This window comes from Capricornis sumatraensis, chromosome 15 (assembly GCF_032405125.1).
Source record: "Capricornis sumatraensis isolate serow.1 chromosome 15, serow.2, whole genome shotgun sequence".
NCBI classification, from domain to species: Eukaryota; Metazoa; Chordata; class Mammalia; order Artiodactyla; family Bovidae; genus Capricornis; species Capricornis sumatraensis.
In genome coordinates this window covers 35217799-35241451 of record NC_091083.1, presented here as the reverse complement: position 1 = coordinate 35241451, position 23653 = coordinate 35217799, and the positions used below count along the sequence as shown (strand labels likewise).

General features: G+C 36.6%; 1 protein-coding gene across 2 annotated transcripts in view; it reads right to left on the bottom strand.

The window, feature by feature from the left end:
* The window catches only part of STAM (signal transducing adaptor molecule), a 37566-nt gene extending 18335 nt beyond the window's left edge, over positions 1-19231 (bottom strand). The window contains exons 1-4 of one of the 2 annotated variants that reach the window (XM_068987207.1): positions 19155-19231; positions 5581-5656; positions 5404-5499; positions 3775-3921 (exon numbers count right to left, since the gene is read on the bottom strand). In XM_068987207.1, the coding sequence (XP_068843308.1) occupies positions 3775-3921; positions 5404-5499; positions 5581-5656; positions 19155-19222 (387 nt within the window). In that variant the 5' untranslated portion in view covers positions 19223-19231. The remainder of the gene's footprint in view (positions 1-3774; positions 3922-5403; positions 5500-5580; positions 5657-19154) is intronic. The other variant, XM_068987208.1, reaches the window with a different exon arrangement.
* Between the last annotated feature and the right edge of the window lie 4422 nt (positions 19232-23653).

Here is a 23653-nt window from a genome sequence, read left to right as displayed (position 1 = left end):
AAAACATCTAGACAAGAGCTGTTTCCTTCCAGCTCAGAAGTCAGGAATCCAGATTTCTATATAATAATATAAATGCTCATAAGATTATACTATCTTTTAAACTAAAATACCAGTAGTCAATGTTGACAATATATTATTGTCCATCTTAAACATATTTTGTAAATAAAGTACTGGACAAGTAAACAAACACACATTGATTCATGCTTATGGTGGCCATCGAGGAGAATTAGACTTCAGCCTCATTTTTCAACCATTCCATCATTTACCAGAACTGCTGGCACGCACGCACACACACACACTTTGACGCCTCTGACACACACTTGCTTCTACTCATAACGTCTTCCCCTCTAGCTCCTTTTACTCCATGCACATTTTTTCCTACGAAGTTTCAACCCACAAGTCAGGGAACAGCTAAAATATCACTTTCTCAGTGAAACATTCCTAAACCCTCTAAGTAAGCATCTCCTCCTTTGCGTTCCTCTGATTTTCAACAAGGTCCTATGACATGGGTAGTTAAGAAGACAGGCTGTGGAGTCAGGCCAATGTGGCGTACGTCCCAGGTGTACCACTTTCTAATGCATGAACCTGGAGCCCATAAGCCTTCTTGTGTCTCAAGTTCCTCTTCTACAGAATGAGGCTGGTTACATGTCTATCTCATAACCAGGATGTGTGTTCCTTGAGGGCTGTTGTGGCAGTTTAGTCGCCAAGTCGTATTCAACTCTTTGTGACCCCATGGACTGTAGCCCACTAGGCTCCGCTGTCCATTGGATTTTCCAGGCAAGAATATTGGAGTGGCTTGCCATTTCCTTCTCCAGGGGATCTTCTCCACCCAGGTATCAAACCCAGGTCTCCTGCATTGTAAGCATATCCTTTACCAACTGAGCTACCAGGGAGACTCCTTGAGGGTATATGGCCCAAAATATTATAAGCAATGATCGCTGACTAAATGAAAGGCAAAATATTCAACCTTTTAGTAAATAGTCTTCACGTAATATATTTTATAATGTCAAACAAATGCACGAGGCATTTATTTTTAGCAAAGCTGATAAGAAAAGAGCTTTTGGACTCACTGAATAGAACATTAAGTATTTTCAATCTGACCCACCTCTAGCTGTAACCTTCCCTGTATAAATATGTTTTATTATCACACACCTCAACATTGAAGGTATGCTTCATCAGAGAGAACCTTTTTCATTATATATGCTTTTTGTTTCACAATTTAGTGAATTTCACAAAATAGACATATAGATCTTTTGTGGTCTGTGAAGGGATCTCTATTGGTCAAGAAGGAAGCACAGAACTGAGCTATATTAAGCTCTACATTCCTGAACTGCTCTCTTTTCAAAGTTCCTTTCTATCATCAGGTTCCAAGTATAGCAATGCTACTTATTAACCAGTCAAACGAAGCAGCAGGGCCAGCATCACTGCTCCCTCGAGGTCAAAAGTCAGTGCTATCAGAGAACCACAGCAGCAAGAGTCAGGTGACTCAGGATGACTTTTCTTAATATTTTTACATTATTTTTTTCTGTACCTGGATGAAACAAAATACTTACAAAAAAAAAAATCCTCATGTTTCCAGAGGCTTTTGTTAAATACGCTAACAAATATCTAGTCTGACTAAAATGTAGGCATAAGCAACTAAGTGGCTATAAAATTTGTAGGGACTTCTGCAGTTGATTCCAGATGACAGATTTTTTTTTAATTAAACAAGGAGCTCTTTACAAACAGGATTTTCAATGACAAGCTCTTCAGAAAGTACTATTAAAAAAAAAAAAAGAAAACACCATCCTACCTCATCATAGTTTATATGCATTTTACGTATTTCCTGTGGGTGAAACACAGCCGCTATAACAGAATGAGCTTTCACATACCTTATAACATCTACATGAAAAAAAGAAGTCACTCTTTCCTACTGCTAATCTACATCTTGAATCTTCTGAACAAGACAGGAATCCCACGTCTACACCCATGAGTACGTAAGCACTCTTCCCAGTGTTCACTCCACTTCTTATCCTTCAAATCCTAGTCCGACAGACACATAACTACTAACCTCAGTAGCAAACAGAAGGCAGGATCGTGTAGTGGAAAGAACACTGGACTGAGAGTTGGAAGGCCTGTTCCAGCTCTGTCAACCACTAGCTGTGGCCCTGGGCAAGTCACTTAATCATTCTGGGGCTCAGTACCCTCATCTGTAAAATGAGGGGATTAGATTAGAGGATCACTAGAGTGGCTTCCACAACTACCTGAGACTCGAGATTAACCCAGCAAAGCTATGGATCAATCAGATCATTAACTCTCCTTCCTTCTCTTAGAGGAATGCAGTTTTCACTTGCACTGAAAGTCGTCCTTAAGAGCAGTGCTGCTCACGCTTTAGTGTGCACAGAGTCACCGGGATCTTGTTAAAATGGAGCTAATGAATCCACTGCTTGGTGTGGCATGTTTCCACACATGAGTGAGATGACAGTTCTAACAAGCTTGTAGGTGATGATGACTACTGATGGTCCACGAACTACACTGTGAGCATCAGGCTCCAGAACAGGTTCTCAGGGTACAGAAACTGATATTCCACTAAGTAGCTACACTCTTCCGTTCTCCATAGTGAGTATAGTCTTTGATCATTAAACGCTGCTTCTGTTGTCATTTTATTATACCGTATCTTGGATTATTCTGCATAAAATTATTCCTTAACTACAGAGATTTAGAAATTATACTGAGTAGTAAAAACGAGCTATCAATTATGAGTGACTGTTTCACAAGACATAATTTATCATTGTAAAATTAGTCATAAGCTAATTTTTTTTCAAGTAAGAAGAAAAATATCCTGTTCTTCTTTCATTTCCAAAATATATTTCTGGATCTTCACATCTCAAGACTACTTAGATAAATCAGAAGTGCCTTAGGAAGAAAGTCTAGATAAATCACTTCATAATTCCCTTGAAATGGCCAAAACCCTGAATGCAAGCACTTCACAACTAAGTGTTTTCCACTCATGTTATCACATCACTCATTACATTCCACCCCAAGCGGTATAGTGGGGAAAGACAATACAGTAAGTTACCAGACATTTTAAGCCTGCTTAGTCAGGTGGGCATCTTAAATAACAGTTACCCAGAAAAGAAAAAGAATAAAAAACATCCCCTTTCATTTTTTTTCCCTGTATGACATAAATTAGAGATTGAGCCTGTTACATAAATAATTTTTAAGGCAAATTAAGCCTTTCAGTCAATCATATTTATTAGGAAGAAGAAAGAAGACTTCTGTGCTGGTCAGTTCTTATTAACAGGAAAGACGTTTTATGTGTTTCCCCTTCTAATGAGCCCTTTATATCTCCCTCCCATTTTAATACAGGTGCTCATAAATTTCATAGTCCAAATAACCTCTAACACATCCTTAAAATTTAAGGAAACCTTATTTTAGAGCTGTCATTCTTTGTAGATAAAATTACAACATGAAGAGCATTTAACAAGAATGTCAGTACTAACTAATAAACTAATTTGCTCTGTATCATTAAAATTATATTAAAAAAAAACTTAAACAACAAAACAGTTAATTCATTCAAAAAGAAGAAACATTAGGGAAATGTAAGTTGGAAAACATTAGCAATCCACTATATATTCTTTTTTGGCACCTTTATATGCAAGATTATTATTATTAATAAAATTCCTCTGGAGTATTAACAACTTCCTGGGTTTTGTAAGAAAAAAAAGAAAAACTCAAATAAACACGGTTAACTTTAGAAACAAACTGTAACATACACAAATGTCTATAAAATACCTGAGAGCCAATAGCTGGAAACGTAACACCCTGTTCTTTCAGGTTCTTAATCATTGCTGATATTAGACTAAGCTGTGGATCATTCTTGAATTCATCTGTCCATTCAACCATAAGAGCCTTTAATTTTTCACACACTTTAGGATGACCCTGAAAAATAGAGAAAAAAATTTAACAAAAAGGCACTTTGTGTTTAATGATTTAATACTGTACTTCAGATCTCTTTTTAAATCATAAATTATCCCTAGCTATAGGCGACACATAAGAAAACACAGATGGTTACTGGAAATAAGCTACTTTTATTTTCATACTGTGGAAAAAAAATAGATGTTACCATCACATACACCACATCAAATCAAAACATTAGATATAGAGTTACTTATTTTGGAGATCAGAAAGATAGGACTTTTCAGAGTATTTTACAACTAAGAGTATTTCAGAGTATTTTACTCTATTTTACTGCATATGAAGAAGACAGGAAAATCTATTTTCTTTTTTTCAAATCAATAAAAAAAAATAAGTTGGAAAAGAGAATAAATAATACAGTCCTTTTATTTCTAATTCCTGATTTTTTATAAGCATGACTGTGTTTTCCTCCAATTACTTAATTATCTGAGGCCTGGCCTGAGGCCCACTACTGTCCATATTCCTGGAAATTTCATTTCTTCAAAATAGCATCTCCCTCTTAAGTATAAAATCAATAAGTTCACTATAAAATATATGTAAAATAAAGTGAAGTTCTTTCTCTTATATGCAACTGCTTGCTTTTCAATGTAGTTGTTTATATTACTAAGTACTGAGTATACATCTTCAATTAAAGAAAATATTATATTAGAATCTCTTCATAAATAGCTGTACATTTTGAATGGACATTCAAGACATCAAAAGAATGGTAAGGAATTAGTAAAAAGAAAAAAAAAACCCTAAATACAATATAACTAAATAACTGAATAAAGTAGCACAGGAAAAAATTATCACATAACCACAATGTATTAGAAGAAGTCCAGAATTTTTAAATTATCTCACTTCTTTACTGTTTCCTACTAAAATTTGGAAATGCTCATTTTTCCCAAAAAAAACAAGAAGCATTTCCCCTCTTAACATTAAAAATAATATTTCTTAATAATTACTCCACCCACCACCAAGAAAGGCCAGAGAATGCATGAATTTTTACTGGGAAAACTTAGATATTACTTAGTAATTAAATTTTTTAAATTCCTTCAATTGCTGGATTTAAATGCCTTACATTTTGTTAAGCAGATGACCTCTGTGACTAAAAAAGCACAATAAGAACTGTGCCCAAAGTAAACTGGTACGTTTTAATCAGATAAAAAAATGCACATATTTTTCATCAGAAGAAAGGACTGATGAAGAAAAAAGGTTAAATGTATCCTAATTTGGATTCACCAAAACCAACTCTCCAAGTTATATAAATACGTAGTCTCCTCAGCAAACCTAACATGGACTTATACATAGGATAGACATAGCCTAGAAAGAGCTAAAAAAAACAAAAAAAAACACAGACTAGTCCTTTGTGATTTAAAAATGTGAAGAACTGAACAATAAAACACATGTAAAATACATGAAGAAAGAAGACAGTCTTAATTCATTTCTGGAAATAATGCTCTTTACCTTGTTTAATACGTTGCTTACTTCACTAGCAAAATCTCTCGAACATACTTCTAAGTGAAAAATTTTGCCACAGTTTGATACACATGCTCCTAGAAGCTAAAAGGATAAAATCAGAAGTTAAAAGGGCTTGATTTTGGCAGACAATTTTGCTGTAGATCTTAAAATGAAATCACTCACGGTGAGAGCCTGCATAGCCACATGAGGATCTTTATGGTTTACCCTCTTCATAATAGACCGAAGACAATCTTTAGGCCTAAAAAATGAAAAGTGTAACAATTAGTTGTATATTCCGCTTCCCCCTCTCACCTTAACTATAAAAGGCAATAAGCTGTGATATAAAATGGGAGAACCTGGTAGAGAATTTTAATTTTTATTAATGACACAATTGAAAAACCGTACACTAAAAAGTTCCTTCAAATTTTTCAACAAAATTAACAGGCTCTATCCTTAGCAATCATAGACTAAGCATTTGGAGCTAATTCTGGTTGGAAGGTTTTGAAAATAAAATGACAGATCAAGAGTTTTACTTCTAGTCATGATAGAATAAGTGGAACACCTGTTGTAAATAATCAGAAAACTGGAAAAATATGTTTCAAATACACTTGAGATGTTAGGCCACAGGTAGCATGGAATGATGATCTGTAAGAAAGAATACAAAACAGATAAACCAGACATGTGCTTCAACTTTCTACACAGGGGCACTGCAGATACTGCAACAGGCTTTCTGTCTACAGGCAGCTTCTGGGTCTTAGTGCAGACAAAGTGACCCCAGGAAGACAACGGTGATCTCACTGAGTTGAGGGGACAGAAATTAGGATTTTAGCAGGCTAATTTTTGCACTTTTGAAAAGCATGTTGACAAACACAAAATTATCACTTCAAAGTATGGCAGAGGCCAAATATAAAAAGGATTATCTGAATACTAAAATTGAAATTATTTAAAAAATAATGATCCAAAGGTGATTCAGCACTCTGAGTAAAACTTTTTAGAAAATAATTCCCAATACTTGCTTTACCACCAAGGTTTAAATGAAATTTCTCATGTATTGTTCATAAATCACATTTTTTAAAAAAAAGAATCTAAATTGCAGGGACTTGTGGAAAGGAGGATGGAGAAAGGCACTTTCAAATGGATCTTGTACTTTTTATTTCACTCATTTCTATACTGCTGAAACATTTTGCCACAGCCAATTTTAAAAACCAAAGCAAAGACATGTCTGACACCAAAGTACAGTTTGCTACGGCAGCCATAAAAAGGATAATGCCAAACAGGAAAGTGAACTAGAATGCTTGAGTCCTGATAAACACTTCATATATGCTAACAAAGCATTATCTTTTTAGATACATTAAGCTAAAAAAATAATCCATTCAGAGTTGCATATAAAACTGGTGCTATTAAACAACAGAAATGACCCACAAAACACTAGTATTAACTACCTCATTCTGTTCCGTGTTTTTTTAAGTTATCTTTTCAGTATTTCCACAAGATTATAAGTAAAATACAGAAGTGAAACTGAAGTATATGTATACACATACCACTATTAAATCTTACTATGCAACAAAAAATTATGGCTAAAATACTGTTTTCAAAAAGCCATAAGAATTATAAGCGATTCTATATGTATACTTATAGCTGATTCACGCTTTTGAACACAGCAGAAACCCAACACTGTAAAACAATTATCCTCCCATTAAAAAATATCCTATGAAAAACCATAAAAAAGAAAAGAAAAAAAAGTTATAAGTGAATTTCAAGTAGGCATCCCCTGGTTATTATCCTCTCGACGATAAATGAACGTGGACCACAAACACAGCATCTGTACAATTTATCACGTATACACGTGCCCCTCTGAGAGTGAAAGGCGGTGCTAACCAGGCATAACGTATGCACAGAGTGAAACTACCAAAGGCAAACTAGATGCGTGTCACCCCAGCCAAAATTATATTCATCCAAACATTATCTTTTTATGCATAGATCTCGGACACATAGTTCATACGAGAGTGAGAGAAAAAGGCAGTACTTGCATCAAGTTGTGGCTTCTAATGTCTTTTCCTTAAATCCTAGGCCAGATAAGAAAACAGGCCTTTCACAAATGGACACGGCTGCCTCGGCATGTGTCAGTTCTGGTGAACTAAAGCATCAGTTCTTTATTCACAACATTACTCCAATCCACCTCAACACACTGCACTGTGGGCTTCAGAAAAAAGACAGATTTAGGAGGGGGTCCCTGTCTGTCCTCTCCCCCAACACCACTCTCATCATTTAGGTTCTATGCTTACAACATGGCCGATGCTCAAGAATAAGTCACTGAGCCAAATGGGACAAACACTACTTTTCACTGTTGTACAATAGTTACTATTTTGAATAACTGAATAATCTTCACTATAAAGCTCTATTTGTTACCAACTTCTGCATCTTCCACTGAGTTTGCTTCCCATGTGGAAAATGTACATGTTCTCACAAAATTTATTTCTGAAACTTGCATGGTAAGGGAAAAATGCACAATAAGAAGTGTGGCGAGAAGCACAGGATGTGAAGAAAGAGACTGATGGTACATACAGATGAAGTATTTTATAAAAATGCCTGCTAAGATAAAATCTGCACGTGCCTTTACAGGGGACTACCACCAGATTCCACCACCAATCAGTTAAATCCTGATGTCTCTCAAAACCCTTCCCCAAACCCCATTTTTGTATTTTAAAGCAATCTGTAAGACTCATCCACACTTTTCTTTACCTTGGGGTGGTAAAACAAAATGATAGGAGGGGTCAAGGATACAGACGAGAACAAGGAAAGAATTCTCCCTCACCTTTTCCAGCCCCAAATAATGCTCTTAACTTAGATGTGATAAATGGCCACAGCGTAAATCACACCACTGTAAAATGTAAAGGAAACATATTGTCTCCTGGGTTTCCAAAGTCAGGGTATAAGGCAAAAATGGTGGTTAATCAATTTTCCTTGCTAGGGAGTTCCAGTTGGAACTCATAACCTGCCCTCTCTCAAGTATGCTCAATACGGGCAACTTCTCCTCAATTACTGAAGCAAAACTGCTAAGCGAAGAAGATGGCTGGTATGTGTAGGGCCGTGTTTAAAATATGAATACCCTGAACAGTTACACTCAGTGTGGGGAGATATTCACACTCTGCAAGAGAAACGGGAACTGAAATTCTGAGACAACACACAGAGTTCACTCAGTGGATAGCAGACCAAGTTTTCAGGAAAAATAAATGGAGGGGGCTGCAAAGCAACACAGTTAAGTTCCGGAAGCTAAACACGCATGCGATGCAACTCACAGGATCAAAGAGAACGAAAACTAATTTTGCATTCCTGCAATTCTTTTTTCAAAGGACAATGAAAGTTCAAATCTCTTTGAACAGCCCTGAGTACATTTCCAAAACTGTCACATTATTTATAAATATCTATCTACTTGTAGATATGTTGCTGTACAGTTATGACAGTTAAACAGCTCAACATTTGTCCCTGGTTATCAATTAGTGAGATTACCTGAAAAGGTCTTTCCATTAATATATAAAAAGAAAGACAAAAATATTCAATGATTTTGCTGGATAAAAGGAGTCAAGATTTATGAGTTCTTACACTTTGTACAACTTTTTAGAAGTCTCTTATTTCAAATAAGTCTCATCTCTACATCTCAGATGAAAAGCACTTTTGTACCATAAAGATATCAGGTTCAACTGTAATAAGATTTTATATGCTTAAGGAAATTATTACCATTCAAAGAGCAGTGAATTTAAATTCTAATTACTGCATCTATTACTAAACCAATGACTTCAGATCAATCAACTTTTCAAAATGAGAATACCACCTCTATTATTCCCCTCATGGGGCCTGACGGAAGAACAATAGGGCATTTCCCTTAAAGTATTGTAAATATAAAAGAAAAACAGTTTTTTTAAAAAAGTAACAGTAATAACAATCCATAGTACAACTCACAAATGTGCTTGCATGGTTAACCTCTCATCACCTTTGAGGCAGGACTGAAAAGGTACAGAGCTACTAGCTGTGTGTTTCTAAATAGGGGCAGAAAAATTCTTGTGATGTAAGACTATCTGGCGTATCACATCTCTGGCCCCTGCCTAATCGATGTCAGTAGTAACCTCCTGTCATCGTGAGAACCAAAACCATTCCTAACAGAGCGACAGCACTGGGCTGAGAACCACTGCTAGACAAAAGCAGCACTGTGATTCAGGAGAAAGAGATGCAAGGCCTGACAGACCTCATCTGTAAAAGGGGACTTCAACACTTCCTGTTCAGTATGTTATTACGTTACTCCCAGAATCGTGCCAGGGACTTAGAGACACTCAATGTGAGTTCTAGAAAGCACAAATGTGTCCTATTCTTCTACTGAGTTTTACTTTTACAGCTTTAGCTTTCAAAGCTATTTTACAGTGATTTAAACTTTACATTTTCATTTTATATGCTATAAAAAGTACTTTACTACAAACTATAATTTAAGGACATTGTAGAGTCGGGAGGGAATGTATGTGTGCATACTTTTACAGGTCTTAGTACCTAGCAGGCATACACTGAAAGAGATGAGAACTCAAATCTTTGCTGATCAAAGTAAAAAATACTTAATTAACAGATAAGATAAACCCACTTGGAATACTAAAGGAAGTCTAATTTAGAGGATGACTTTCAAAAGCATAAAGGCATTACATTAACAATAAAAGAAGTTTAATATAAAATACAAAAAAATCTGAACTGAAATGACTAATAACTGTATATTCAATGTCATATTCAAAGTGCATAAATGATTTGTAATATACATTACATAAAACACAGTCTACACAGCACAAGGGGAAAAGGGCAAAACACTGAATAAAAATAATCAAATTCTCGATTCTAAGCTTATTAAATAGGTATTTCTTATGAGATGACCAAGAACATGAACACAGTATACAAATTACATTATTTGGTTAGTGAAAGAACAAGTTCATGTTTGGGAAGGACTTCAGCAGAAACACTGAGGATTAACAGAAATGCAGATAACACTCACTGAATTCTTAAATTTAGTACAATATCTGAGTTTCCCAGATCATATCAGAAGTATATCTAAGTCAAACAAAACACAAGGTTATATCATGCATGTGAGAAAGAGGAATCACTAGAAACTTAATAAAATCAGTATGTTGTTTTTCAGTCGCTAGGCTTGCAACCCCATGGACTGCAGCTCTCCAGACTCCCCTGTCCATGGGATTTCCCAGGCAAGAATACTGGAGTGGGTTGCTATTTCCTTCTCCAGGGGATTGTCCTGATCCAGGGATCGAACCTGTGCTTCCTGCACTGGCAGGCAGGCTCTTTACCATCTGAAACACCTAGGAAGCCCATTTTATATACATTACCATGTGTAAAATGGGTAGCTAGTGGGAAGCTGCTGTATAGCACAAGGAGCTCAGCTCAGTGCTCTGTGAAGACCTAGAGGGCTGGGATGAGGAGGGGAGGGAGGCCTGCGAGGGAGGGATGCACATATACATACACCTGATTCACTTCATTGTACGGCAGAAACTAACACAACATTGCAGGGCAATTTTAAACTCCAACTGAAAAAAACAACTGGTACGTCTTACTTAGTTCATGGTTTTGACTTTTAAATAACCATGCACCATAGGTACTTGAGGACTCAGCACAAAGAAGTGAGAAAAAACATAAAACTGGTAAAAATAACCTGATTAAAGAAATCTGACTTCCAATTTGCCTCTATAACTTTCAGACAAGTCACATTAAAATCTCAGTGCTGTAGTTTCCTCATCTGTGAAACGATCTTGGGAGTCATGAGGACTCTGTAGATCCTATTCTACTGAATACATGGTGCTTTAAAAAACCATGTAAAATACAAAAGGAAAATCATTGTCTGGGGCAAGTAAAGATGGAAATACCAGATCTAATCAGACCCACATCCCACTGCCTGGTCAAGGTCTTGGCACCTACAGCTGTTACCAATTTCTCCTGAATCATCACATCACTTTCCCCTTACAAATGGTGTACCCTCTTTAGGGTATACCATTGTTATAATACAGTCTATTTTAAAAAAGAAATTTCCCATCAAACCAGCAGTTAAAGGCTTCACTTAAATAGCACCAAAAAGGACAAAATGGGCTTCTCTAGTCGGTCAGTGGTAAAGAATCTGCCTGACAATGCAGGGGACGTAGGTTCAATCTCTTGGTCAGGAGGACCCCCTGAAGGAGAGCATGGCAACCCACTCCAGTATTCTTGCCTGGGAAATCCCATGGACAGAAAAGCCTGGTGGGCTACAGTCCATGGTATTGCAAAAGAGTCAGACAAAACCTAGTGACTAAACAACAACCAAAGGATAAAATACATTAAAAAACTTCACCAAAAATGAATGAGATTTGTTAACAGGAAAACTTAAAAACACTATTAAAGGATATAAACAGAAAGATATGCTACATTCTCAGATAGGAAATTTTTAATATCAAAAAACCATTTAAAACTTTTTTCAGTAAAAATTTTTTTTTATTTAAAAAAATAGTTCTGTTCATAAACTAGCCAGGCCAATCCAAAAGTTTATGTGAGAACAGTAGAGAGGGATAAGAATATTAAGAAACTGTAAAAAAAAAAAAAAGAAGAAAACCAGCCCTGCCAGTATTAAAATGTATTATAAGGTTTTAATAATTAAAACCACATGGTAGCAGCACATGAATAGATGCATACTATATGCTCCTAACTGTACATTTTGGAAAAGGGGAAATTACAGAAATAGTTAAAAAAAAAAAAAGGTAGTTGCCAGAGGTTCCGAGAGAAAGGAGAGGGATGAACAGGGGGAACACAGGACATTTTAAGGTTGGTGAGGCTACCCTGTGTGATTCTGTAACAATGGATGCATGTCATTACGGACTTGTCAAAACCCATAAAACTGTACAATACAGAGTGAGCCTTAATATAAACCACAGACATTGGTTAATCCATGGACAGAGGAGCCTGGAGGGCTAGCGTCTATGGGGTCAAAAGAGTCACACATGACTCAGAGACTAAACCACCATCACTACCACCACTGCACTGATTCATTTCTTATAATATATACCACACTAATGCAAGACGTTAACAATAGGGGAAACTATATATAAGGGGGGTGGGTTATGGAATTCTTTGTATTATTGGCTAAATTTTGTAAATCTAAAATGCTATTTAAAAAAACAAAGTACATTAATCATAAAACAAAAACTGAAACTATAAAGAAAACATAACTCAAAATTCTAAAAACCAGAAAACTGGTTAAATTCAGCTATATAAAAATCAAAAACTTCTAAATGGGAAAACAAAGTCAAATGAACAATGGAAAAATATACATAATTCATATAACAGATGAGGTATGTATAAAGTCCCTAACACAGATAATAAACAGTCAATAAAAGAAAGACTTCAAGACCTAAGGCAAGTCAACTGAGGGTATGACTGTCACAAACAAAACATTGGAAGAGATCTGTTTGAGGCTACGCTTCTAATCTGAAGACACCTAGGTGAGAGATTATTTTTCCCTTAAAAAAAAAAAAAATCAAGACATATTCTATCAACCTCCAGTTAAAGCCCGAAGATAGTCAAAGTCCAGGTCCAGGAAAAGACAACATAAAGCCAATGAAAAATATTTTTAACAAACTCTTTCCCAAAGGCTTATATTCATATTTTCCACAAACTATCAATGACTATCATTTTCTCCTTCTAATTTTATGTGAATAAATCAAAAGACTTACTATCTAAATAGATCCCTTAGCCAAGTACAGAGAAAAGTTTATCATGTTTTCCACTCTCAGTCAACTGTATTTTTGTCTAAGCAAAGATAGTTAAGATATAAAACAGTAGCACAAATTAATCTGGATGTCAATTACAGAATATTCATTTTTTATTGTGGGTAATCAATATGTACTCTCACATCTATCTTTTTTACATATGAAATTATAAACAAACCAATCAAAACTAACAGAAAAAAAGCTATTTATTACGTGAAGACACATTAAAGAAAACTGCTACTATTATTCTGAACGTTCTCTTGATTTTTAACAGAGACTTTTCAGTCTATCATATGACCTCACTAGCTAAGCATTTTTCAGTACTTACTCAGACACTGGAACTGCACACTAAACATCATGTGAATATCTTCCGAAGTCAGAAAAAAAAATTTCATAATTTTTTTTTAAGTTTTAAGTTCAGCGTATTCAAACACTTCAGGGTGACAGGATATGTTAAGGAATTAAGTAATTATAAATGTTTATTGCCTACCAATGTGGGGAAATTATTTTCGTATTTGTATAAAGGAACAATAGAAAGATACCAAGGAAACAGAAGTGGTTACCTACAGAGGATGGGGGAGAGAAATAAGGACAGGAGTTATTTTGTCAATATTTACCTTTATAAGTTATTTTAATGTTTCAGCCATGTGATTAACTATTTTTGAAACAAAAAAGTAGATATTTATATAAGCATAAATATTTCTATAAATCAACAAACAAATACACACGTATGTGTGGTTCAAAGAGGAATAATTAAGGAGGGTTTTCTGAAAGACTGCTGGAACCATGTTCCTGGTCACAGTTCTCTGAGTAAATGAAATTTCACAATAACTGGCTCTTCATTTCCCCTTAAAACTTGAGAATATTTTCCAAATGACCACAATTCCAAAACAGTTTACAGGAAAGAATTTTTTTTCTTTTAAAAAGGGCCAAAGGATTTTAAAATATTATTTTCTTAGGGGATAAACACTTTAATATGTTATTTTATTTATATACTAAATAATTCTACAATATATTGCTGGTAACAAACCATTTTGATTAAAATAAACAGATCTTACACAAACATAAATGTTTTTCTTAAAGTTGCCTCCCCTTCCCTAAATCCATCCTCTTAAATAGATCTGTACATTTTATAAAATCACAGATTAACTCCATATGACAATGTTTATTTTTTGACAATGTTTTTTAAAAAAAACCTAGACTGTCACCTAGTACACAAATAACCTTATGAACAGCATACTTCAACCTGCCCTTTCTACACCAGTCTCAGGAAAACTCATGCCCACTTTCCCTTTCACACCAGTGACATGTTTCAACCTTTTCTAAAGCACACCAGGTACTCAGAATACTTCACTAACAATCTACAATAAATGTATGTTCAATATTCGTACGCTACCATCAGCAACCCATACTAAGCATATCTAGGTTCCTAGACAATATAAACCAGATCTCCCTGAGTTTTCCATATACCTAATTATAAAATGATTAAAAAAAAATTAAAACAGAACTGTAAATGGTTACCAGGTTCAAGGGAAGAGGGGAATGGTAAGTTGTTTGACAAGCAGAGTTCACCTGAGATGATGAAAAGTTCTGGAGATGGATAGTGGAGATGATCTCACGTAATGTGAATGTACTGAATGCCACAAACTCAGACCAAAGAAAATGTTTTCATGTATAATAATACATTTGTCTTTGCAATAATGCAGCCATAAAATATTTTTATTGCTTTTTATAGAGAAAGGGACTTAGGAAGACAAAAGTGCTGAGGGCCCATGAAAATCAAAATGTGGCCCTAATGCTCATTTCCTACCATGAAGTCAAGGCACAGCAAGAAGGTAAAAATACAACCAGATAAGTATGTAAAACATTATTTTTAAAGAGAAATCACACACATAAACAAACTTTGTGGGTTTGCATTTTTTTGAACCCTAGTGAGATTACAGTGATATCTCAACTATTATATAGTCCTTTTCAAACAATTCTTTATTAACAAGAGCTAGAAAGAGATATCACATTTACATAAACAAATAACTGCGTGAAAATTAACGTAATGAGACTTTAAAGGAACCAGAGAGCAAGAACTATTAAGGAAGAAAAAATAAGTGGAAAGGGAAAAGAAAGAAAGAGGAGAGGAAAAACATATTAATAAAAAACAAAAAGAACCACCCCTCTATTTAAATTAGCAAAGCTGAGAACATTTCCCGAGTAAATTCACAGATTTGGCAGAATGTCAATTAAAATCTCCAAAGGGTAACAAAATATTAAAGAAAAATACTGAGAGAGAGAATGCCCTCTAAAGTAAATATGAAAAAAGTTTAAAATGAGCATGTATCTAAACCTACTGATACTAGATAACAACAAAATACAAATAAAACACAACTGTTTAAAGCAACAAATTAGTACATTTTAAATACATATCTAGGTTCTTAAGACAACATAAACCTGACCTGAGGACAATATGGATGGAACCTTGAGGGCACTGCACTAACTGAAATGAGACAGAGAAAGACAAACACTGTCTGACCTCACTGGTATGCGAAATCTAATAAAATCAAACTCACAGAAACAGAACCCAGTGGTGGTTGCTGGAAGGGTCGAGGGGTGGGTAAGGGGTGGGCAAAATGAGTAAAATGGGCCAGAAGGTACAAACTTTCAGTTACAAGATAAGTAAGTTCTGAGGGTGTAATGCAGAGCACAGAGAGTATAGTCACAATACTTGGTTGTATGTTTGAAAGTTGCTGAGAGAGTACATCTTTTCACAGTTCTCATCACAAGAAAAAAACAGGAAATACAATTAACAAATTAGAGTTTCTAATAATAATGTTAGCTGCAGAAAAACAAATTGATCTCTTTAAATCCTCACAACGTATCATATGGGATTTTTAGATGGGTTCAAATTTATTAACTAGAAAAATATGGAACATTTCTAGTCATGAAAGGGAGTTTGTCTTTTCATTTCAAGCCACTAACCATATTATTACAAAAAGCATCTCCAAAATGAAGAACACCAAACTACAGATAAAATGAAAACTGATGGGGTGAAGAGAGGAGGGGACTTTCCAACTGCAATGCTAGATAAAAGCTTTATCTCCAAAACACACAGGGATGGAGCTAGGTGGATACCTCATCCTCAACAAACTGTCAGACAATATCAATTTAATCAAAAAGAAGCAGAGGTGCACCCACTTACCCATGCCCCAGATACTATTATAAACACTTTGCATGTAGTAACTAATCTCACACTCACCATAAACCCCCTATGAAAAAGATACTGTTTTTATTCTCAAGTAGCAAACTAAAGTTACTATGTCCACCCGTGACACAGCTAAGCAGTCAGAGCAGGGTCCCAGCCCAGGCATCTCATCCCAGAGGCCATGCCCTCAACCACTAGGCTATTTGCTTTCCTCTGCATAACAAGCTACAAATCTACATCTACTGGACACATATAAATTACTATTACACAAGACAAAATTCAAACAAGAATGGTTTTGATAGCATGCTTTGAGGATTTAGATTTTGGAGTCATTGGGATAAGGAAAGGCTTTATGGAAGAAATAATATCCACAGTGGGTCTGGAGGATATGAGACACCACTGAGAACAGAGATGAGAATATTCCCCACTGAAGAACAGAGGGACCAAAAGCAATACAAAAGGCTAAAAAGCACTGGCAACTCAAATATTTGAGTTGAAAAGAATGTATTGTTGCTGTTTAGTTACTAAGTCATGACCGACTCTTTTGCAACCCCATGGACTATAGCCCAGGAGGCTCCTCCATCCATGGGATTTCCCAAACAAGAACACTGGAGAGGGTGACCATTTCCTCCGCCAGGGGGATCTTCCCCATTCAGGGATCAAAACTGCATCTCCTGCACTGGCAGGCGGATTCTTTACCACTGAGCCACCAGGGAAGCCCGCTGAAAAGCAGAGTGAGTACAAAAGAAGTAAATGAAAAATAAATGATTCAGAGGCCTAAGGAGGTTCTAGGCTTAATTCAGTGGAAAGCAGGGGAGTAACATGGTCAGAGTTGTTACATGGCAACTGGTTATAAGAACTGGACAGAAAAAGACAGAAGGAAAAGACAGAAGGTTAATTCACTAGTCTAAGCATGGTTAAGGATGGCTCAAGTAAAGTATGGTCAACAGAAATAGAGAAAAAGGACTAGACGAGCAACATGCAGCAGCCACTTGAACTTCAATTAAATTAAGGAAGCAACCAGGCCGGAAAGAACAAGACTGAGGATACTAAAATGCAAAGACAAAAGGATGGATGAGGCCACGACTTTGGGAGCCTGCCAGGAGGAGCACATTATAGGCTAAAAAGATCTCAGGTGAAGGGACAGAAAGGCCTTAAAGACAAACTTTCCTGCCTAATCTGACCAAGTTCAGGAACTTAACTAAGGAGACTCTGACATCAACATCGTGAGAGAGATCATGGATCAAACTGACAGAATTCAGTAAGAAGCTAAATGCAGGGGAGAGCCTGAGGTTTTAAGCAGAAATGAGAATAACCTTGTCATTAACAGAGGTGAGGACAAAGGAGGGAATGGAGGTCTAAAGCAAAAAGGGATATGAGTTCAGGATTCTAGGTGGTGAGATTGAGGCTTATAACATGGGATATTCTGAAATTATGCTGCATCCATGGGAGTAGTGCTTGAGTAAACAGAATCAGAGCTAAAAATATAGAAGTCACATAAAGATACTTGGAAGCTGTGAGAGAAAAAAAGAAAGAAAAAGTGCTGGGTTAAAAAAAAAAAGGATCAGAGAAAGTTTAAGGAACTACGTCTAATTAAAAGGAATTGAAGAAGAGCCTGAGAAGGCACCATCAGAGGGTTCATACTACAACCAGGAGAATCCAGCATGATTTAGCAGCGCTCTCAAACATTCTTCACAGGAAAGTATATAAATAAGACAGCACTTGTGTGGCTCAAAGAGATAAACGTGGCTACTCATAACTGGACGTTATTAGCCCAGGAGTGGAGAAAACCACTACTCAGTTAATCCCCTTGCTGCACCGTTTAGAAAGCCCTGTATTACCAAAAAGTCTGTAGGCCAAAAAGTTTACAATTCTAATTTCCTAAACTGTCTCTTTCCATAGTCAATGATTAGTTGAGTCAAATGTGCAGATGTGACAAAGACAAGAATACAGAAATAACCAAAAAATTTGGTATCTGAGAAATCAGTGATGACTTTAAATATCAGTGGGAAAAGAAACAACCTAAATATCCATCAGCAGATGAGTGGATAAAGACTGGTGTGTATATAATGGACTATTACTCAGCCCCAAAAAAGAATAAAACAATATGACTTGCAGCAACATGGATGGACCTGGAGATTATCATACTAAGCGAAGTAAGCCAGAAAGACAAATGCCATATGATACACTTACATGTGAAATCTAAAATATGAAACAAATGAACCTATATATGAAATAGAATCGGAGACACAGAGAACAGACTGGTGGTTGCTGAAGTGGAAGGGATGTGAGGGAGGGAAGGAGTGGAAGTTTGGGATTAGCAGATGAAAACTATTATACAAAGGATGGCTAAACAACAAGGTCCTACTGTGTAGCACAGGGATATATATTCAACATCCTGTGATAAACCACAATGGAAAAGAATATGAAAAATATATATAGGTAAAAGTGAATCACTTTGCTGTACAGCAGAAATTAATACAACATGTAAGTGAACTGTATCTCAATAAAATTTATTTTAAAAATCAGTGGGAAAAACTAGATTTTAGGAGACAAATATGGACAAGGGTGAAAAATTAAAATATCAATACTATTACTGGTCACGCTGTCCCTACTGTTACAAGGAGTAACCTAAATGAGACAATTCCTCAAATCTTGCTAGTGAAAACATTCTTTTTTCAAACCAAATTGTGATTGTAGTAATAAGCTTTACCTTCTAACTCCAGTTTTATTCCCATTAATAAATAGGATGAAAAAATAAAAATCCTTTGAAACCCTGCAACACTTACCCAGTGCGAGACTGACCGACTTTATCACAAATATCCAAAATGAGGCCCCAATCCTCAGCAGTATTCATTTCACTGGTTGCTTTCTCTGTATATTACAAGAAGAAATTGCAGAAACATTATTTCTAAAAAGTCTTTAAGAGGTAAATGACTACATTCAAATTACCAAACTGTAGTATAACCAAGTACCAACAAATCACAATAGCTGTCAACATCTGGTTAATGAAATATTTAAGTCTATCTTTAAAAAGAGGTGGGGTACCTTTGTTACCTATCACAATTATTTTCTCCACTTATACTTCACTTGTTAGTTACTTGGCATTAGGAAAAAAAAGGGGGCCACTGACTTTTTGTTATAAAAATGCACACATACACAAGTCTATCCCTATCTGCACACAGAAAGACCAAAATAAGGAACTCTTTCATTATCAATAGTTAATAGTTAGCTTCACTAACTATTTACATAGTTAATTCTTAGCTTTACTTGCCCTCGAAGGAACATGACAAAGAACAGGTTTCTATCAAAATGTTTCAGGGAATTAAATTAATTATCTATTTGTTGAGTTTGGATTCTGAGAAGTATTGTGGAGGGGGCACTGAACAAAAGAAAACCAAGCTTTAACTGAATATTTTCTCTTAAATCTAAACTTGACAAGTTAAAATAAAAAAAAAACCAGAGGTGTGGCAGATTAAATCAAATCATTAATTTAGACCCCTTTCTTCATTACAATAAAGGAATTTTAATGAAAACACACAAGGATAAGGAAAACACGAGAAGCAATAACAGCAACAATATCTCAAAAGCTACAGAACAACACTGATCCATGCTAAACTACTGAGAAGACCCAAGAAAGGTGAACCATGTATTGTTAGGAAGAAAAAAAGCTTAAGAACTAGTCTGTTGAATCCTCAGGAAATTCAACTATTGCAATTGAGAATGAAGAAAAAGAGTACTTCCAAGTTAGCAAAATGGGTTAATGCTGTTTGAAATGTAGGCAGGCTCTATTTTCTCACTCAAGGGCTCTAGCAATCACTTCTCTATTCCGAGAAAATGACTGATGGTTTACTTTCTGTAGGTAAAGCAAATTTTTTCTAGACAGGGAGACACCAGGTATAGTTGAGACTTAGGCAGCAAAAATAAGGAATTCCCTCCCCCTCTCCCCCCCACCAAGTTTCCCAGTCTGGCATGTAAGCAGCTTGGAAGTATTCACTTCATCCTAATAAGTGAAACACTGAACAAAGTGAAAAGTCAATGACTCTTCTTAGAGCCCTCAGAAGTGAGGTCACAAGGCAAACTGATGCCCCCAAATTAGACATATAGATAGGCAGACGCAGAACCACAACTTAACAGAGCAGAAGCTCATCAGCACAAACATCACCAGGAACCAGTACCAGGGGAGGAAAATCTACACTGAAACTATCAAACTGCTGGAGGCTGAGTGTGCACAAGTCTGAGTTAAAACACCAAGAAGAGGTGGCTTAGAAGACTTCCCATACTTTTGTGAGTTTCAATTGCACCCTTCTTCCAGGTTCTCAAGGTGAACATCACAAAAATTTCCCCTATTTTTCCAGCAGGGGGAGAGAAACTGACCATTCTGAAATACACCAGAGTATTCTCTTCCTAAAAAATTCTACCTTCAAGAGAAATTATTTTATCAGTCTTAACCAACTAGTGTTTTACCAGAGATTAACCCAACTGTGGGAAGGGAAATACCAAAGCTAGCTTGTTCCAGCCTTCCACATGGGAGAAGGGGAATATCCAACTCCAGCCCACTGGAGCCATCCCATCCCACTGATGGGATGAGCAGGGGATGGACACAGAGGAGCATGTAAGAATTCACACCCCAGGGGCAGAGACACTCACTGAGCCTAAATCCCAGGACAGTTGGCACCTGATCATCACATCACTAAAGGCGGGTGTCCCTTCGTCTAGTATATCATATCCAGCTGCTGGCAAGCCACACTATAAGGCAAAGAGCACAATTGGAAGGGTATCAGAGTAGCATCAGAACCAAACTCAGCCATGAGAAGGATGTTGGAATTATCAGACCAGAATTTTTAAAGAATATGACAGTATGCTATGAGCTCTAATGGAAAAAGGAGGTAATATGCAAGAACAGATGGACAATGTAAGCAGAGAGATGGAAATTCTAAAAACAAAATACTAGAGATCAAACAATAATATAATATAAATGAACATCCTTGGATGGGCTTATCATCAGTCTGAACACAGCTGAAGCAAGAATCTCTGAATCTAAGGACATGTAACTAGGAATTTTCAAAACTGAAAAGCAAAGAGAAAAAGTGACAGGGGAGGGGGCCGGAGTGGGGCGGGGGGGGTGGGGGGGGCACTGGAACAGATTATCCAAGAGCTGTGGGAAACTATAAAAGCTGTGACAAAGGAATCATTGGAATACCAGAGAAGAAAGAGGAAAAGAAAAAGAAGAAATATTTGAACCAAATATGACTCGGAATCTCCCCCAAATTAATGTCAGACACCAAACCACAGATCCAGGAAGCTCCAGGACCACCAAGTACAATAAATGTCAAATAAAGAAACAAACCCTCTACACGCTGGCATATCATATTCAAACAGCAGAAAATCAAAAATAAAGGGAAAAAAAAAGAAGACAACAGATGTAGAGAATGGATTGGTGGACACAACAGAGGAAGGAGAGGGTGGGACGAATTGGGAGAGCAGCACTGACTCTGTACTCTACCAGCTGGAGAAGAGGCGGCCAGTGGGGCTGCTGGGCGTCCCAGGGAGCGAGCAGCACTGACCCTGTACTCCACCATCTGGAGAAGAAGCGGCCAGTGGGGTGCTGGGCGTCCCAGGGAGCGAGCAGCACTGACTCTATACACTACCATCTGGAGAAGAGGCGGCCAGTGGGGCTGCTGTGCGACCCAGGGAGCTCAGCTTAGCGCTCTGTAAGGCTGGAGAGGGCTGAGACTGGGCAGTGGGAGGTGGAAGGGAGGTTCAAGAGGGAGGGGATATATGCTTACTTTTAGCTAATTCCCACATGTTGCTGTACGGCAGAAACTAAGACAACATTGTAAAGCAATTATTCTTCAATTTTAAAAAATTCTTAATTAAAAAAAAAAAGAAGCCAGCAGAAGAAAACACCTTACCTATTCAGAAGTAAACAGAATGATTATACCTGACATCTCAGAAACCATGCAAACAAGGAGAGAATGGAATGAAATCGTATTGTGAGAAAATAATCACCAATCAAGGATTATATATCCTGTGGAATTATCCATAAGGAAAAGACAAAATCTTTCTCAAATAAAGAAACATCAAGGCTATCTGTTGCCACTAGACTGGCCTTGCAAGAAATGTTTCAAAAGTTCTTCAGGGAGGATATAGGAGATATGCATACATGAATGTGTGTGTGTGTGCAGGCATATGTATAAATGAAATGAAGCACAGCAAGGACACCAGGAACAAAAGAGAGAAATTAGGAATATGAATATTTTGTTACTAGAAGGTGAGCTGTACTATCACTGAAGTGGCACAATGTTATCTGAAAGTGAACTTGGACTAGTTGTAAATGCATATATATATTGTAAACTCTTAGGCAGTTACAGAAAGTAGAAAAAATATATATAACTAATATGCTAAAAAAAAGAAAATGGAATCATCTAAAATATTCAATTAAAACTCCAAAGGCAGGTCGAAGAGTATCAGAAACAGAAATAAAAAAACAAGGGTTACAACTAGAAAAGTATAACAGATATGGTAGATGTTTATCCAACAATATCAATAATCACTTTAAATGTTAATGGTCTAAATATAGGCAGAGATTGTCAGAGTGATCAAAAAATAAGATACAATTAAATGTCAACTACACGCAACCCACTTTAAGTATAAAGACACACATATAGAGTAAAAGGATGGAGAAAGATACAGCATGCTGACACGAATCACAAAGAAGTGGGATTAGTTATATTAATGTCCGATGAAGCCAACTTTGGAACAAAGAAAATCACCATGGACAGAGGCATTACATAATGGTAAAGAGGTCAATTCTCAGAGAAGACAACAATCTTTAACATACACGTGCCTAACTGCTGCTGCTAAGTCGCTTCAGTCGTGTCCAACTCTGTGCGGCCCCATAGATGGCAGCCCACCAGGCTTCCCCGTCCCTGTGCCTAGCTAGAGAGTGTCAAAGTAACTGACACAAAAAATCATGTGAACTCCAAAGAGAAACTAAGTCACTAAGTCATGTCCAACTCTTTTGTGACCCCTGTGGACTTTAAGCCTGCCAGGCTCCTCTATTCATGGGATTTCCCAGGCAAGAACACTGGAGTGGGTTTCCATTTCCTTCTCCAGGGGATCTTTCTGATCAGGGATCAAATCCGCGTCTCCTGCATTGGCAAGTGGGGGTCTTTACGACTGAGACATCAGGGAAGTCCCTTGTTGGTTTACTCTATACCTAAAACAAGGTTACTGTAGACTTACAGAAGTCTTTCAAGATTTAAAGTTCTTGTCACTATGTCAC